The 18,727-nt window shown below is 41.1% G+C and overlaps 1 protein-coding gene and 1 pseudogene across 4 annotated transcripts in view; one reads left to right on the forward strand and one right to left on the reverse strand.

Moving 5' to 3' along the window:
- Positions 1 to 18,727, forward strand: part of POFUT2 (protein O-fucosyltransferase 2) — a 94,152-nt gene that overhangs the window by 7,737 nt on the left and 67,688 nt on the right. For all 4 annotated transcript variants that reach the window (XR_013537713.1, XR_012085646.2, XM_020809203.3 and 1 more), the window contains exon 5: positions 7,540 to 7,606. Coding sequence is in view for 2 of the 4 variants with exons in the window: in XM_020809203.3 (XP_020664862.1) it covers positions 7,540 to 7,606 (67 nt within the window). In the remaining 2 variants the exon portion in view is untranslated. The remainder of the gene's footprint in view (positions 1 to 7,539; positions 7,607 to 18,727) is intronic.
- LOC140703467 (U1 spliceosomal RNA) lies at positions 4,732 to 4,884 on the reverse strand (annotated as a pseudogene).

An 18,727-nucleotide genomic window follows, 5' to 3' on the forward strand; every position in this document is an offset into this window, starting at 1 on the left:
TGAATAGGACATTGGCTTACTTCTGTGAGAGTCTGTTCTGATCTGTGGAGAAGACATCCAGGAATGAGTTAATCTCTGTCTTGGCTCAGTCGAGGCAGGAGGAGTAAACTTAGAAATGCTTAACAATTATGCCCCACAAGCTTTTTCCAGTTTTTCTTCCCCAGCCTTAAGCAAAGAAAGAAGGAGTTTTACAAGAAAGTTTGTAAAAAAACCTAGTAAAAGGTACAATAGATTAAGGCAGAGATGAAGTCAGCCACTGGATGTTGGGTCTGGATTTCTCCTCTGCATACCACAATGTAAATTTCACACAGGTAAGCCAGGGCTCCATTCTAAGTCTGTTGAAAGGGATCATCGAGGAATGGTATCTACCTAAGCAAGTTTCAGGTCTGTAGAGAGGGAGGTGTCTGACTCTTCAATCAGAAACTATTTCCTGAAGCACACATTTCCCAAAGGCAGGTGTTGCTGAAGCATATATGTCAATCTCATAGTGTTTTATGAACGTGGAAGAGTGAATCTAAGTAGCCACTCTGCAAATCCACAAAAGCTGCAGAAGTAGTAGTAGAACCCTTGAGGAATGGGGAGCTATGTGGCCAGGCTTAGGGAAGTGAGAGACCTCATATGCTAGAAATATGCAAGTCTTAATCCACTTGGTAAAAACAAAAAGGAGGATATTGTTTCCCAAAGAAGTGGGAAGGAAGGAGACAAAGAGAGATGTATTAATGTTGAGCCTGTGCCACTCCTTATCTAAGGGGTGACTTGGGTTGGGCCAGAAGGAAGGAAATAGTCTTCTGAGACATATAGAAGACAATGTTGGATGTAGGAATGAAGAAAGGGATGTTACAGTGTCAGAATTAAAGAAGCAGAAGTGTTTATCAATAAATAGGAAAGTGGGTTCAGAAGGAAAAGCATCCTTTAAGGCAGTGGTCCCCAACCTTGGGCCTCCAGATGTTCTTGGACTACAACTCCCAGAAGTCTTCACCACCATCGCTGCTGGCCAGGACTTCTGGGAGCTGAAGTTCAAGAGCCTCTGGAGGCCCAAGGTTGGGGACCACTGCTTTAAGGGAAAGAGGTTGAAGAGAGGCAGAACGTAAGAGTTCAAAAGATGGGGTTAGTGAGGACCTTGAGAACCACTTGGAGTCTGAAGAAAAATTGTGTATATTATGCATGCTACTCAGAGGAATTTCTTCACATGTGGATGAGCAGGTAGTGGTTTCCTACCTTCTCTTGTCAAAAGAGGAGCAAGGGATGATGCTTGTCTGTGCAGTGTACTAGAATGAAGATTTGAATCTAAGCCATTCTAAAGGAACTTCAATAACTGTGATATCTGCTGTAGAGTGTGAGCAGCAGAGGACTGCTTACAAGTACAGTAGTTGCATATATCTGCAATGTGGAGGATCTGCACAATGCCAGAAGAGTAGATGTTACATTTTCAGACTGCCCCATGTTCTGAAACTGGGTCTTTTCAATGTTCATGCAGCTAGTTTGAGCCAGGTTGGATTTGAATGAAGAAGAGATTCATGGGTGAGTAGGTTGGGAGTGGCTGGGAGAAATCATGGTTCTTCTGTGGAGAGCTAGAGAAGCCAGGGAAAGTGTCTTAAGACCAGTCAGAAGCCACCAAAACATCTGTGGCCTGTTCGAGCCTAATGTTCTGGAACACTTTCAGTAACAATTGTTGGTGGAAAAGCATAATGTTGACCTGGAGGCAATGCACTGTGTAAAATCTAAAAAAGAAGTTTGAATTTTTGGAGTGCAAACAGGTCTATTAAACATGTCCCAAATTGCTCCTGAATCTGACTGAACACCAAAGTGCTCAGACTCCACTCTCCTGGGTCAACTGTGTGTCTGCTCAGAAAGTCTGCTTTGGTGTTAGTGGTTCTCTCAGTGGCAGAGTGTGATGGTTCAGTAGCTTGCTCCAACATCTTGTCAAAGAACTCATCCACTCTCCTCAGTTTATAAATGGGGGTAACATTTATTGGGGTATTCAAAAACAATCCAGTGTCGACAAAAGCATTCCAAGCATTCTCCCCTTACGACAACAGGTCTGAAGGGGGATTCCAGTTGTCTGCTTTGAAAGGGTTCTTACCCCGGCTGTTCCAGGGCCCGGGCCACTCTGGTGGGGTGTCAGTGTTCAATAGTAATCCCTCCTCTCCTTCCAGTAGGGGGATGGTGTCTTCCTCTCGAACGTCCACACATTCACACTCCCTGGGGGGTTCCCCCGTCTCCCACAGGACTCCAGGAATTTCCTCTGATGGTTCTCCCAAATTCTCCAGCCTAACCTCTCCCTTCGTTCTCTTTCCTCTCTCAACTTTCTCCTCCACTCCTTATTTTTTGTTCACCCCAGTATGATGGTTTGGGGCTTAACTCACGCCCCCTCTGAGCATCCACTTCTTCCCTGGGGACACGCAGTTTCTCTGTCTTTCCTGTCCATGGATCTTCTACCCAGATCCACTCCCAACTCTCCTTCCCCCCATTTTTATCTCCCCTAACCCTGCCTCCACTATCTCCTGCCTTTTTTCTCCCGTGCCCGCTAAGGTAGTCCGGGTTCTGCAATCATTAGTCCTTTCAAATCTCCTTCCAAATTCCCCGGGCCATGACCAGGAGATCTTGTCTTCTGGGGTGGGGGAACTGGTGGGCTCTGGCTCTCTTCCTCAGCGGTTGGCGGGAGGTGGGCAAATCTTTAAAAAGTAAGAAATGGGGAGGGAAGAGAGAAACAAGCAGACCTAAGCACCAAGTGTGGGGAGGAGAGACAACACTTAACAGGATGTAAATTAGACTTGTTTCCTTCCCTCTCTCTGCTGACTCCTGTGTGGTTGGCAGAAGCAGAATAGCCCTGGGAAACTCAACTTCACAGATGCAACTTCACAGCAGATCCATTTGCATCTTTCCAGCTAGTGTAGTCACACTCTTAGTTGAATATGGGAGCAAAAACTTGGTTTCTCCTCACAGCCATGCTGGAGAAAGAAAAAATACGTACAGTGGTGCCTCGCTTAACAATGTTAATTGGTTCAAAAAAACACATTGCTATGGGAAAACATCGTTAAGCGAAACGCGTTTTCCCATAGAGATGCATTGAAAACCGGTTAATCTGTTCCAATAGGCACAGATTGCTGTCCTTAAGCGAAAAAACCCATAGGAAACATCGTTAAGCGATACAATGTTTCCTTCATTGGAATGCATTGAAGCCTATTTAATGCATTTCAATGGTTTTGCGATGTCCATTTTTGCAAATTTAAGTGTGTCTTAAAAGGTTCAAAAACTGTTTTAAATGCTTGGAATTGTTAGTGCACCTTCTAAAACGTGTGCAAACTTAATTTGGCTTTGATCTGACTTTTTTTTAATTTTTGCTGAATTTTTTCCCCCCACCAACTTTTGACAGCTGTCAAAATTTGACAGCTCCATGCTTTCCTATGGGGGAGAGAAAAATTCACAAAACATTAACCAAGACTCAGAACGAAACCAAACTAGGTTTGCACAGGTTTTGCAAGGTGCTCTAACGAATCCAAGCATTTAAAACAGTTTCTGAGTCTTTGTTAATTTATTGTGAATTTCTTTCTCCCCCATAGGAAACAATGGAGCTGTCAAAAGTTGGGCTCCATTGTTTCCTATGGGGGAGGACAAAATTCACAAAAAATTCACGAAAAGTCAGCAACTGTTTTAAATGCTTGGGTTCGTTAGAGCACCTTCTAATTTGTGTGCAAACTTAGTTTGGCTTTGTTCTGAGTCTTCGTTAATTTTGTGTGAATTTTTTTCTCCCCCATAGGAAACAATGGAGCCCAACTTTTGACAGCTCCATTGTTTTCTATGGGGGAGAAAAAAATTCACCAAAAATTAACGAAAAGTCAGATCAAAGCCAAATTAAATTTGCACACATTTTAAAAGATGCACTAACGATTCCAAGCATTTAAAACATTTTTGAACATTTTAAGACACTTTTAAAATTGAAAAAACGTTAAGCGAAACAGGGGACCTAAAAATGCATTCGCTATGTGAAGCATGGTCCCGAAATCGCTAAGCGAAAATCGCCCATAGGAAACATCGTTAAATGATGCATAGAATTCTTTAAAAAAACCATCGTTAAGCGAAAACATCGCTAAACGAGGCAATCGTTAAGCGAGGCACCACTGTATTTGCTATGGTCTGTTAGGTTTAGATAAAGTTGCTGAAAGTCTTAAAAGCTCCTTTTCCAGCCATAAAAATAAGTGTTTGCTACTTTTAAAATTTGTTGATATGTAGTTATTTTGGTGAGCTGCTTTGAGGATGATATTGAGACAGAAGATCGTAACTGTTTCCCCGAAAATAAGACAGGGTCTTATATTAATTTTTGCTCCAAAAACTGCATTAGGGCTTATTTTCAGGGGATAATTTTTTTTCATGTACAACAATCTATGTTTATTCAAATACAGTCATGTCATCTTTTGGTTGCTGCACAATGGTGTGAAGGGCAAGCTTTTTCTCTCCAAAAAGGTGGGAGGGAAAGTACATGTGTCTTATGGAATGAATGCAGTAAACCAGGGTTCAGCCACCACCACCCAAAAGCCTCCCACTGCCATGCTGGGAGGCCTCTGAACTGGCAGCAGAGACTGCTTTCTATTTGGACCTCACCATTCTGCACTGCTAGCTTTCTAGGATCTGCCTTCTGCAGCCCACCTGGAAAACCAGCAAGGCAAACAGGCCTATGGCAGCAAGCAGTGAAAATAGCAAAAGGACCAAAGAGTGGTTCTAGAAAAACCAAGGGAAACCACAAACACAATCTCCCACTTAGGCAGTTGATTTTCCCACATTTGGGGAAATCACAGGGGTTAGCTCATCCAAAGTGCAATAGATGAGCCTTACCCTGGGAAAACCACTTTTACAACAATGGTATCTCCCCTGCCAGGTCTGAGTTTGAATTGCCCCTAAGCCTCCTGGCCCTTTGTGTGCACTATCCCCCAAAGGCATGGTGACCGCCGGCTGTACCTCCTGATCAGAACAGTGCTGCACAGCCCCAGTCCTGAAAGAGGCCAGGAGAGCTACTCAGTGTTTTGGGGTACCCCACAGGACCCCCATCAGGGGCTAGATGTTCCTCCCACAATCCTCCAGTGCACAGATATTAGCATATCTGCCTGCTTGCATCACCCAGTAGGCTTCTCTATTGGAGAAGCAAAGCAGGAAGGAGGAGTCTCTTTCCCTTCACCTTCTGCAGAGAAGTTAGACCATGTGACTAGCCAGACATTTTGAGAAGCAGAGAGAGAGAGGGAGAGGGAGAGAGGACAGAAACAAAAGCTTCTAAAATTGGCAGTAACTTAAACAGGCCTGAGAATGGTGAGTGGAAGATAAAGTTACTACTGAGAGCCTGCTAGAATAGCTCTCTGTAGTTCAGAGCTTTGCAGGAAGCTGCATCACTTCATCATAAATTAGGCCTAAATAGAAGTAATTTTGCAGATATTTAAAACATTAAGGGACGGGGGGGGGAGGCTAATGTGTATTGTTAGCCAAATTTCATTCTGAAGCACAGAATGATTAAAAAGGCACTGAGCACATGCAGAATAAAGTTCAAAAGGGAAACCAAAAAGGGACCTAACACTCCTTTCCTTAATATATTACCACTAGGGCTACAGGTTTTATTTGGTGTATTAGCTTGCCACATTAGCTGAGTCCAGTTTTTATGGAGCAAGGCAATTTGAATTGCAGAGGGCAGATCTGAATCACAGATCTGAATATGTTCAAGTAAGGCTTTGAAATCTTGAAAATTGGTTTAAGAACCCAACATTTCATAAATAGCATTTCACATGTACACACACACAACTGGAAATAGAAATTTTAGTAGTATTTTTGTGTTAACAAAAGCTGCATGGTGTCGCTCCCTCTGTTTTTATTGGTTTTTCTTAATCATTGTTGTTCTACAATATTGCTGGTAGATTTTATCTTTTCATTGTGATTCCCAGCTACTGTATTTTATCCTATTGTAGTCTCTAAAATTGGACAACCATCTGTCAGATCTGCTCTGATTTGGATTCCTGCATTGAACCAGGGGTTGGAATTGATGGCCTTATAGGCCCCTTCCAACTCCATTATTCTATGATTCTGTGCTGCTTTGAGATTATATTTGTAAAAGGAAGCAGTATATGTGGTGATGAATAAGGGGCACATTTTTCTTGCAGAGTATGGGAACTCATTCTACCAGTGCAAAACAGAAAAGGCTAGCATATAGCATTCCTTTTAAACTAGAGGTAGTAAAATATACTAAGGAGTATGGAAACAGTGAACAGTGCAGAGACATTTTGGGCTCCTCATCTGAAAAAATGATTAGAGAGTGGAGGAAACAGGAGGATCAGCTGCAAAAAGCTGATAAAAGTAAGCACACTTTCTGTGGACATGCTGCATGCTGCAAAGTAAAGAACTGAATGATGGAGAGAGAAAAAACTTTTGCTGGAAGGAAGGAAGGGAGGAAGGGAGGGAGTGGAAGTGAGGCATGCTTTGCTGTTTGCTTACACCTGTGCTGGTGGTGATTTCTTCATCATAGCTCTTATTGACTACCCAGCAACAATCTGTTTATTCATCTCTTTCAGTGCAATAACAATTCATTATAAGTGTTAAAACTTGAGATGGTACTGTAATTCCCACTCATTATGTGTCATCCTGCTGTAGAAGTCTGCTTCATGATTCTCCACTTCTGGTACATGTATGACTTGTGAAATGACATGCTTGAGAATACACCAGTCCCAAAACTGTACTGTTAGTAGCAAGAAAGACATGGATTTTGTTCCTCCTTGGTGGTTGATATAAAGCATTGTAGTGTTGTTGTCTGTGGCTATTGGAATAACTTTGCCAACTACAAATTGTTCAAAAGCTCTCACTGTGTTGTACACTGCAAGAAGTTTGAGGTAATTGATGTGACAACATCTATCTATTGCCTACTGCCTTATGAATTTGCCAGAATATTTTTTTTCCGGTTTTCCTCTCCTAAAAATGGGGTGCGTCTTATTTGGAGGTGCGTCTTATGGAGCGAAAAATACGGTAACTGGGGCATATTTTGGAGGTAGGGCTTATATTATGAGCATCCTGAAAAATCATACCAGGGCTTATTTTTGAGGAAACAGGATAGTAAAGAACATTTTAATAGATAAATCTGTACCTAGTGAAAGTCTGCAGTAGACATCCTGTGTAGAACTCCGATTTTCAGTAGAAGACTGTTAACCAGGTTTTGTTGAACTCTAATTCTCATCAGCCCAGGCCAATGTAGCTAGTGATGAGGGATACTGGGAAGTGCAATTCAACAAAACCTGGAAGAATAAAGTACTCCCATCTCTCTTATAGCCCTCTCCAGCAGACCTGCAGATGAGTAAGACGCCAAGCTTGCTGGGCTGGGCTGCTTATTCAAGAGTTCTGTTCTTTGCCTTTGTGAACTATGTGCCCTATAGAAAGCAGCAGCAGAATGAATTGTGCTATTTACTCTCTACAGCTGTGGCTAGTTCTGCTCCCTTAAGCTCTAGAAATGAATCTAACAATGTATGTTGTTCTTGAATGGCAATACATACTCAGCTTTATAATTTTTAATAGGTCAGTAATGCTAGACAGAGCTGAAAATCTTCTACATGACCACTATGGAGGAAAAGATTATTGGGATGTGAGTAAACTATTTTTGCTAAATAATTAGTTTTTTGTCCCCTAGGAATTTTATTGTACATTGCATTTTGTGTGGTGCAGATATTATTTCAGCCTTGTGAATTGTATTAAAAATACCTATTCTTAAAACACTACAAAAAAAAAGACTGGGCAAGGTAGGAGAATGCCTGTACCAGCTTTGCTCATGGGAATATATTGGTATTCAAGTTAATCATCATAATTGTGTTCTGTCAGTTCTGATCCATGGGGACTCTTTTCAGAGTTTTCTAGGTAGCAGATATCAAAAGTAATTTACCATTTTCTCCTTCTGGGGTCGCCCTGGAGCTGTGCAGCTTGCTCAAGGCCACACAGGCTTGCTCTACTTGCAGAAAGCCCAGTGGGGAATCAAACTCCCAACAATCAGACTCCAGAGCCAGCTACATAAACCACTCAGCTATACAGCCAGCATTTAAATTCATAGGATACTACTTAACATAAAGTGTTTTTCTCACCTTTTGCTTAAACAGAATGACAGGAATACATATCCCACAGTATTTTAAACCAGAACATGGGTTATTCTAAGAACCTTTTAAACTACTTTCATTGTTCATCCCACACATTAATTACTGCTATGCAGTTGTGCTGTTTGTTTTAGCTTTTGTCTGAATATGTTTTAAGTAGATCCATACCTCAAGCAAGACCCTTAAATGTTTTGGCTTTTAATAACATGAAGTTGGCTTGATAGCTTGTATCTAAAGTCACAGCCATAATCTATTAAATATCAGTGTACTTAAATTGATTCTGCAACATTTAAGAACGCAGCGACATTTTAAAACCCAATTTAAAACATGGCTGTTTATTCAGGCCTTCCCTCCAGCCAACTCTTGATTTTTTCTTACTTTTCCTTTTTATCTTTACTGCTGTTCTTGTTTGATTATTATGTATTTGTCTATGTTTTATTATTTGATTTTATATTTGGAAGCCGCCTAGAGTGGTCCGGTGGGCCAGATAGGCGGGGTATAAATTAAATAAATAAATAAATAAATAAATAAATAAATAAATAAATAAATAAATAAAAAGATATTAAAATTCATTGACTTGGATCATAAATTTTTGCTCCATTCACAGAAAGTCTTTCCCATCTGTAGAAGGAAAGTTGTGCTCACGTAAGGGTTAATGAGCAGAAAAATATGTGATCTAAGCCAGTCTAAATACCATCTAAATCTATTTGAATTAATGTAATCCATTTGATTAAATTTGTTATTTTTTAAAAAGTCTCATAACTTCTAATAGCGGTAAACATTTTGCATTATGCCTCCTCTTCGACCATAAGTAAGCCTGTTGTGCATCTGACAATTCAGATGCACACTGTAACATGGTGAAAGGGTTTGAATGTGTGAAGGGCAATGCCATTAGGAAGCTAGACTCCATTATGGCTCTTGAGTCCTAGCAGTCAGAGCTGAGACACCAGACTAAGATACATCCTCCCTCTTAAAGAATAACAGCGGAAGGGATTGATGATGGGAGCAGAGAAACTCCTGATGGGCAGCTACTAGGCAGCAGGAGTAGTGGAAGGTAACACTAGCAGAGGATCCTTCACAGGTAAGGGCAATGACAGTCAAGCTAATTCCTGTTAGTATTGTGCAGAAGACAACCATAAAGCACATATAGATTATTGGACACCCACACAGAACCACATATATAACGTTCTGAGTTGTAGGTACTGAAATGATGCAACTTAATTTTACAAAAGCCTTCAGGATGTTCACACACCTTCGTTCCAATACTTAATGCACAAATTTGACAGTGTTCACATTTGTAGTATTGTGGTATTTGTGCTTCAAATTCAGAAGGGATAAGTATATTTTTTACATTCCTAGTTCTAGTGAATCCACCAGAGGATGCTGTTGACAACTTGATAAATCTTGAACTAAATTCCAGTGTCTATGTATAATCTGTCTGGTCTTGTATGCTATGGGGGAGAGTACTGTATGGCACAACTAGAATACTATACATTTTGTTAAGTAAAATCAAGGCATAAATACATATTTACTTGCAGTCTGAGTAGTGTGGAAATGAATGTTAAGAAAACACAAGGGTGTGAACGTCAGAAGCAAATAACTAGTTATACATGGAGTTTTCTATATTTGTACAGTAATCCAAGTGAATAAATATTTTTATGCAAGTGTCCAGGAGGAAATTGATCACACACCATGAACAGATGGCTGAAATGCAAAAGTAGGAAATAGAGGACCGAAATGCAAAAGTAGGAAATAAACTAGAACCAAACATTGTTGGAGAACATGGCATAGGAAGCAGGAGAACAACTCACAGAATTCTGTGAGAACAAGCCGTTTATTGTAAGTAGATGCTTCAGGCAACCAAAAATGACATCACAAAATGGCCAATATAGAATTTTTTTATTTTTTATTTATTTATTTATACCCCGCCTATCTGGACTACCAGACCACTCTAGGCGGCTTCCAATTTGTTAGCATCCTTCTTGAAGTGTGGTGTCCAGAACTGGAGACAAGCCTTGGCTAAATAGAGAAGTGCGCCTTTTATTAAAAGCCAGAAATGCTGCTTTTCATTCTGGTGATGAACTACAGTATAGAGAGGCCAGAGCTAAACTGAAAAGGGGCATTAGGGATGCCAAAGCTATGTACAGCGAGAGAATTGAACAACACCTTGAAAGTTCTGACACTCGCCGAGTGTGGCACGGCCTACGACAAATCACTGGTCAGAGTAAGAAAAACAGTCTGTGTAGCAGCAGTGATTTTTTGGCTGAGCAGTTAAATCAATTTTTCAGCCGTTTTGAGGTGGAAACAGGAACAACCATTATTCCAGCACCTACTGTCCATAATACATCACTAGAATCTACCATCGACAGACAACCACTAGTACTGCAGATTTCAGATGTGAGACGCGCTTTCCAGAATATTAATATTCGAAAGGCAGCTGGACCAGATGGAATCATGGGACGAGTTGTTAGGGGCTGTGCTGCAGAATTAGCTGGAGTTTTTACGGATATTTTCAATCTATCCTTGTTGCAGTGTTCTGTCCCCACTTGCCTGAAGACATCTATTATAGTGCCAGTCCCGAAGCAGTCAGCTGTGGTATCTCCCAATGATTATAGACCAGTAGCTTTAACATCTGTTATTATGAAATGTTTTGAGAGATTGGTGCTGGATTACATTAAGGCTAGTCTTCCACCTTCTTTGGATCCATGGCAATTTGCATACAGGAGAAATAGATCTACTGATGATGCTGTGTCCATCGTACTCCATACTGTATTGAGCCACTTAGAACAACAGGGAACTTATGCGAGGCTGTTGTTTGTGGATTATAGCTCTGCTTTTAACACCATTCTACCAAATAGGTTGTTTTTAAAAATGATCAACCTGGGATTACCTCAGGAGATCTGCATGTGGATAAAGGATTTTCTGACAGATAGGCCACAGTCAGTAAGGATGGGATCCCACCATTCTTCTACCCTGGTACTAAGTACAGGAGCTCCCCAGGGCTGTGTGCTGAGTCCCTTCCTCTATTCCCTGTACACACATGATTGCACCCCACTATATAACACGAATGCAATTATTAAATTTGCGGATGATACGACAGTGGTGGGACTCATAAATAAGAACAATGAGTCTGCTTATAGAAAGGAAGTACAAAGATTGATACTATGGTGTAAAGAAAATCATCTCACACTTAACATCAAAAAAACTAAAGAACTCATAATTGATTTTAGGAGGAAGAGAAATGTACATTTACCACTGTACATAAATGGTGAGGAAGTGGAGAGAGTTGGTAGTTTTAAATTTCTGGGTACTTACTTCTCAGAGGACCTCTCATGGACTATAAATGCCAACATGCTAATAAAGAAGGCACAGAAGAGGCTGTATTTCCTGAGAATGCTCGGGAAGTTAAATTTATCACAGCATTTACTTCTGTCCTACTACCGTAGCACCATTGAGAGTGTCCTAACTTATGGCATTCTGGCATGGTTTGGGAGTAGCTCTGTAGCGGACAAAAAAGCTCTACAGAGAACCATTAAAATTGCCCAGAATATCATCGGGCTCCAGCTACCAACCCTGGATGACATCTTCACATCCCGCTGTCTGAGGAAGTCACACAGCATCCTGAGAGACTCTTCCCATCCTGCTTATAACTTTTTTGAACTGTTACCGTCTGGCAGAAGATATAGAACAATTAAGACTCGGACCACACGTTTTCTAAATAGTTTTTATCCTAGAGCTATAATTGCACTTAATAATGAGCTTAAAGACCACCAGTAGTGAATAATTAGTTGGACTGTGTTACTTGGCCTGCGATGTAGATGTTTGTATTTTTAGTGGGGGACTTCTAGTGGGTGGGGAGTGTTTGGGGAATGTTATGTGTGTGCATGTGTCTGGTCTCTGGGTGTCTGTGAATTTCGTTGTATGGTATACTGTGTATATACTTACAATGACAATAAATTTTATTATTATTATTATTATTATTATTATTATTATTATTATTATTATTATTATTATTATTATTATTATTATTAATAATAATACTCAATGTGAGGCCTAATCAGTGCTGAATAGAGGGAGACTAGCACCTTGCAGGATTTGGAAGCTATATTTCTATTAATGCAGCCTAAAATAGCATTTGCCTTTTTTGTAGCCACATCACACTGTTGGTTCATTTTTAGCTTGCGATCTGTGACAGTTCCAAGATCCTTCTTGTTCGTAGTTTTGCTGAGCCAGGTATCCCCCATCTTATAACTGTGAGATTGGTTTCCTTTTCTGTGATGCACTTATCCTTGTTGAATTTCATTCTGTTCCTTTCAGCCCAGTGCTCCATCCTATCAAGCTCATTTTGAATTTTGTTTGTGTCGTCTAGGGTATTCGCTATTCTGCCCAATTTTGTATCATCTGCAAATGTGACAAGCACTCCCTACACTCCCACATTTAAGTCTTTAATAAAAATATTGAAGAGCAGGACTGAGCCTTGGGGTACCCCACTTGTTACCTCCTCCCAGTTAAAGAAGGGCCCATTAATCATCACCCTCCGAGTACGATTCTGTAGCCAATTGTGTATCCCTCTGAGACTTAATCTATCCAGCCCACACCTAGTTAGCTTGCTAAACAGAATATCATAGGGCACTTTGCCAAAAGATTTGCTGAAATCAAGATATACTATGTCTACAGCATTCCCTCTGTCTATCAGGGAGGTTATCTGATCAAAAAATGAAATCAAATTAGTTTGGCAGGATTTGTTCTTGACAAACCTGTGTTGGCTTCTAGTTATTACTGCATTGTTTTCTAGGTGCTTGCACAATGACTGCTTTACGATCTGTTCCAGAATTTTGCCTGGGATTGATGTTAGGCTGACTGGCCTGTAGTTCCCAAGTTGCTCATTTTGGCCCTTTTTGAAGATAGGGACAACATTGGCCCTCCAAGCCTCAGGCACCTCCTCTGTTTCCCATGATTTCAAGAAAATAATGGATATCAGTTCTGAGAGTTCTTCAGCCAGTTCCTTCAGTACTCTCGGATGCAGTTCATCCGGCTCTGGAGATTTGAACTCATTCAAGGTGGTAAGGTATTCCTTGACTATTTGTTTATCTGTCTCCAGCTGCAATCCTGTCCCCCCCCCCACCTTGCACTTCCAATTGGTTTGGAAGTTCATTGTCTGTCTTATGAAAAAACACTGAACTAAAATAGGAATTGAGCACCTCTGTGTTTTCTCTGTCCTCTGTTATCATTTTTCCATCTCCATTGCGGAGCTGTGCCACTATGTCTTTTGTTTGTCTTTTGCTACTGACATAGCTGAATAATGCTTTTTATTGCTTTTAGTGTCTCTAGATAACCTCATCTCATTCTCACTTTTGTCCTCCTAATGCCATTACTGCATTTCCTTGCTACTTGTCTGTACTTCTCCTTGGTGGCCTGGCCTTCTTTCCACTTCCTGTACATGTCTTTTTTGGTTTTTAGGTCCTCCCCGAGCTTTTTATGAAGTCACACCCACCCTTCTTGGACTCCTTTTTTGTTAGGGTTTCCTCTCATGGGACCTTACTTACCCTTGTTCTGAGATTATTAAAATTAGCTTTTTAAAAATCCAGCAGATGTGTGCGGCTACACTCTGCTTTTGTTTCCTTTGAAATCAAGAATTCTAGAAGGACATGGTCACTCTCGCCTAGAGTTCCTCTTATTGCCACTTCCCCCACCAAGTCATCTCTGTTCGTCAGGGATAGCAAATTGTCTAGATTCTTTCTCCACTTTTTGTAGGAGAAAATTATCAGCCACACAAGCCAGGAATTTCTTGGAAGGGCCGTACTGGGCAGAATTTGCCTCCCAACATATATCTGGATAATTGAAATTTCCCATCACTACTACGTCGTGTCTATTTGAAAACCCTGCAATTTGTTTTTCAAAAGTTTAATCCGCTTTCTCTCTTTGATTCAGTGGTCAGTAGTAGACTCCATCTACCACGTTCCTTTGGTTTTCTCCCCCCCCCCGATTGATCCAGATGCTCTCGATGGGACAGCCACTCTCCTCCTGTATTTCTGTGTAGGAATGAATATTTTTGACATATACTGCAACTCCACCTCCCTTTTTATTCTCTCTGCTCTTTTTGATCAGTTTATACCCCTCAATTGCTGTATTCCTGTCATGGGAGACGTCCCACCAAGTTTCAGTTATTCCTATCAAACCATAGTTACCCTCCTGAATTAAAATTTCCCATGCATCTTGTTTGTTTCCCATACTCCTGGCATTTGTATATACACAGCGGAGGTTGTGTGATTTGTGGCCTGTTTGTCTTTGTACATTTTTATGAATATTATTATGATTATTATTATGTTTATTATTTTGATTATTGTTAATATTATTGTTGCCCTTTTGATCAGTTTGGTCCATTCCTCTTATTGTGTTTAAGGCTTTATCTACCGTTAACTCTGTGCTTGCATCTCCCCCCACTTCCAATTCAGTTTAAAGCACTCCTGATGAGGTTCTTCATGCGATGGGCAAACACATTCTTCCCAGTCCTTGTTAGATGCAAGCTGTCTCTTGCTAGCAGGCCTTTTTTCCAGGAAGCTTAGCCTGTGGTCCCAAAAACCAAATCCCTCTTGTGGACGCCAGCTTTGTAGCCAGTCATTCACCCAGAGGATCTTCCTTTCTCTTTTGATTCCTCTTCCGAGCACCAGTAGGATGGAAGAAAAAACTATCTGGGCCCCAAAGTCCTTGAGTTTCCTTCCCAGTGTTTCAAAGTGATTTTTCGGTAACTTCTCTTGACAGTGTCGTTTGTTCCTACGTGGACAAGAAGAAACAGATATGTATCTTTAGGTTTTATGAATGATGGCAATCCTTCTATCACATCCGTTATCTGTCCTCCAGATAGTCTGTGGATCCTCCCAGCAAATTTCGGTCTCAATTCCACATAGCAGGAAATCCCCGACTACAGCTACTCTCCTCTTCTTCTTTTAGGTTGTGGTTTCAGCGACTGCATTCTGCTGCGCTTCAGCCCTACTCATGTCCTCCTATGGAGTCTTCTCCACATCCTGTCCGACAGACTCTTCAAGTAATTGAAAGCGGTTTTGTATTTCCACTGCGAAAGAGTGTCTTCTCCTTCTTTTGCTCCTAACTGTGATTTTTTTCTGTGGTGGTTCCTCCACTATATTTGTAGTCTCTACAGCATTTTCCTCCACTGCAATGTTTTGGTTTTCTTCCATCAACGGTGCCCTCTCTGACAGCTGCTGCTGCTCAAGCATTCTGTCAGATGAAGCCTGTTTCATCTTCTCTTATAGCTTTGAGTGTGGCTCTGATTTTCTCTTCTAACAGTGCCACCAGTTTATACTTGTTACATGTATACAGCATTTTGCACTCGGGAACAAAGACAAACAAAGCACAAACTTTGCAGGTAACCCTCCATAATCCCTTCTAGCTTATTTACTTTCAACTGCTTGTTTAGGATACCTGTTCCTCAAGGAACCAAAAAAATTGTTAGGGACCTCCCCTGGCAAACTCCCTATTTGTTCTCCTGTCCGCAAGCTCCCTAGGCCTGCCTTTAGCTTTATTTGTCAGCTGTGCTCTGCCCGGAGTCAGGAATCAAAAGGCCCTCACAGCTGCTACTTACAGCCCTCAGCAGTAATCAAGATACTCCCCTTTCTGTTAGGCCAATCACATGGCTCTTCCTGTTAAGGACACACCCTGCTCTTTAAGTAGAGTACGTGGTGCTTCTGTTTGGGCAATTCCTAGGGGTTACTTCAGGTCCTTTCCTGGTGTTACTCTAAAAAAAAATCCACTTACCTCTCTGTCTTTTTCTCTTTGGTCTCCTTCCTAACTCTCCCATGGCAAACTCCGCATGTTTTTTCAAAAGTAATGAGCATGAGTGTCACGATTCCACATGGCCCCTGATTGTTTTACCAAACTAGGAGCTCATGCTATGTGCCCCTCAGCTGCCACTAGTTGATTTCATCAACAATGCCTATTATTAATGATAGATGTCCAGGCCCATATGTCATCTTAAAAGAATGAAATGAATTATTGATACAGGTATTGACAGAGCAAGCAAGGTGGTTAACTCTTAAACAAGCATTCTTCTTTATCCACCCTCAACTACCGTTCTCCCACCCAAACTCCAAAACTACACCAAACACTTCAACTCTCCCTCAAGCGCCCTATCTCTAAAACCCTGTCTATGTCAATCTAAACTCTTCCTCTTACTGGGTCTCTTATTTCTTGTGACTCCACCCCTCCAGCACTCCCATTGGTCTATGCAAATAGCAGATGAATATTCATGACCTGGGCCAACGCCACATTCCTCCCCCCTTAATAAGTTTTTCTTAGCAGGGCAAACTTAATGGTTTGCCCTCATAAACAAAGGTTTATGAAAGAGTACAAATATCAACCTCTTAGATTATTTACATCACTAAAGATTTACCACATTACTCTTATATCAATAAAGACATACAGTGGTGCCCCGCATAACGAGCAATTCGTTTAACGACGAATCCGCATAGCAATTTTTTTCGCATAATGATGTTTTTTAAAACAGCTGATTGGCAGTTCCAAAATGGCAACTGGGTAAAAAAATGGCTGCCCGCAGTGTTTTCGCGCCCTTTCCTCGCTTACCGGGCAGCGAAAATGGCGGCCACATGGAGGATCGTCGCATAACTGAGTTTTTCCCCGTAGGAACACATTAAATGAGCGGTTTGAGCCAGCCCCAATATAAGAAGTGACTGGACTACCCCTGAAGTAAGAGTCTGGAGTTGCAAAGTTTTACCAGAGTTAAGTTTAGTGGACCTGTTCGAAGCTGTTGAGCAAGAAGTGTTAAGTAATAAAAGAGAGCCTGTTAAAGTTTTGAATGAGCCTCTGACCCTCATTTCCGTGCTGTGGGGGGAAGAAGCCTCCACTTCAACTCCGGATTGCTGTGCCTTATGCTGCACATAAAACACCTTCTTAGGCTGACTGGACTTTCCACCTTTATGTTGGTTAAAAGCCCTAGTCTTTTGAGTCTCACGCTGAGTCCAGAAATGACCTTTCTCTCCACATGCATAACATTGTTTACTGGCCTTGGGTTCAAAGTAAAGGGACTTGTTAACTTTTCCCTCAGAACTATTAGATTTCAGGGGACTATACTCTGGAAATAAGTTTGCCTTAAAATGGCTTCCCTTAGCTTGTGCCTAACTGAGCTAACTTTTGTTCTTCTTCATGTTCTCTGTGAATGCACACTAATGGGTTAATCCACGTCTGCGCAGAGCAACCTCGGAACGTTCTGGCTCGAGCACATGGTGCCGGGACCTCCCATACGCTGGCTATAACTCCACACCTGGCACTGAGTGGCTCAGTTCCTTTATTGCTGCCGCTGCAGCAGCTTCATAGGACTTCACGTGTTTGAATCTTTTTTCCCATCTTACCTTCGGACTTCCCTGGCTTCATTTGCGGACTTTTGACGATTCTTCTTTTTTGTGAGTTAATCTGAAAGAATAAAATTGGACTGTTAGTGTTTGTTACCAGTACAGAGGTTTATGGCCTCGCCAGGCCTCTTTAAGAGGTGCGAGGTTTCCTCCAACAAAATTCTCCTTTCGAACGGTCATTCTTGACAGGGGCTTTACGGATGAGGCAGTGCCTTTTCCTATGCCTCAGCAGAGATTAATCCAAATCAGTTTGTCAGTAAACAGACAATGGTATTGAGAGTAGTAAAGTCAAGAATTGTATCAATATTATAGCAGTAGTAATACATACAGAATAGTCCTTTCTTCAGTCCTTTGGTCATACACGTTACAACAATCAATATCAGTCCATTTACCATATCATAAATCAGAGTTTGTAGTAAATTCTGCTTTGTAAATCAATCCAGCAGTGTTTCTCCATTTGACTCCCCAAGCAAAGAGTGTACAGTACTGAGACTGTCAGCTTTATTGCCCCTTGTGGCCAATTGGAGATTATCTTCTGTAGCATTCTTATTAGCATTTTGTTTCCACAGCTGTATAAAGTTTAACTGGTAGCTTGTTGCTAACACAGCTGCAGTCTTTTAACAACTCTTTCTACAGAATGTTCTACCAACTTTCTTAAAAACTTTATCAACAATTCTTACAGGTATTTTCAAGAACTGACAATCTCCAATTATTTATCACAGTTTGTACATTTAAATCAATATACAATATTAAATAGGCACATAATTTCCATGCTGATAAATTTTATACATGTATATTTCACACACACACACACACACACATATATATATGTATATGTATATGTGTGTATGTATATGTGTATGTGTGTATGTGTGTGTATATATATTTTATTCCCATTTTTATTTTATTCCCAACATTTTGTAAGCTTGTTTATGCCTTGTTGGTCCCAATATTTTGGTCATGCAATCTGCTATGTTTTTCTCAGTTGCACAATACAGTGATGCCTTGCAAGACGAATGCCTTGTGCAACGAAAAACCCGCAAGACGAAAGTGTTTTCTTTTGTTGTTGTTTTGCTTTTCCTCCCCTTTCTATTCCCTGGAGCTTTGCAAGAAGGGGGAAAGCAAGGATCAAAGCGATCCCGCAGCAGCTGAGGGATCTCTTTGATCCCTTTCCTCCTTTTCTTATGCCATGCAGGCATAAGAAGAGGAGGAAAGGGGAACCAAGCCATCTCCCAGCCC

Source organism: Pogona vitticeps, chromosome 1, assembly GCF_051106095.1.
Source record: "Pogona vitticeps strain Pit_001003342236 chromosome 1, PviZW2.1, whole genome shotgun sequence".
Taxonomy (NCBI): domain Eukaryota; kingdom Metazoa; phylum Chordata; class Lepidosauria; order Squamata; family Agamidae; genus Pogona; species Pogona vitticeps.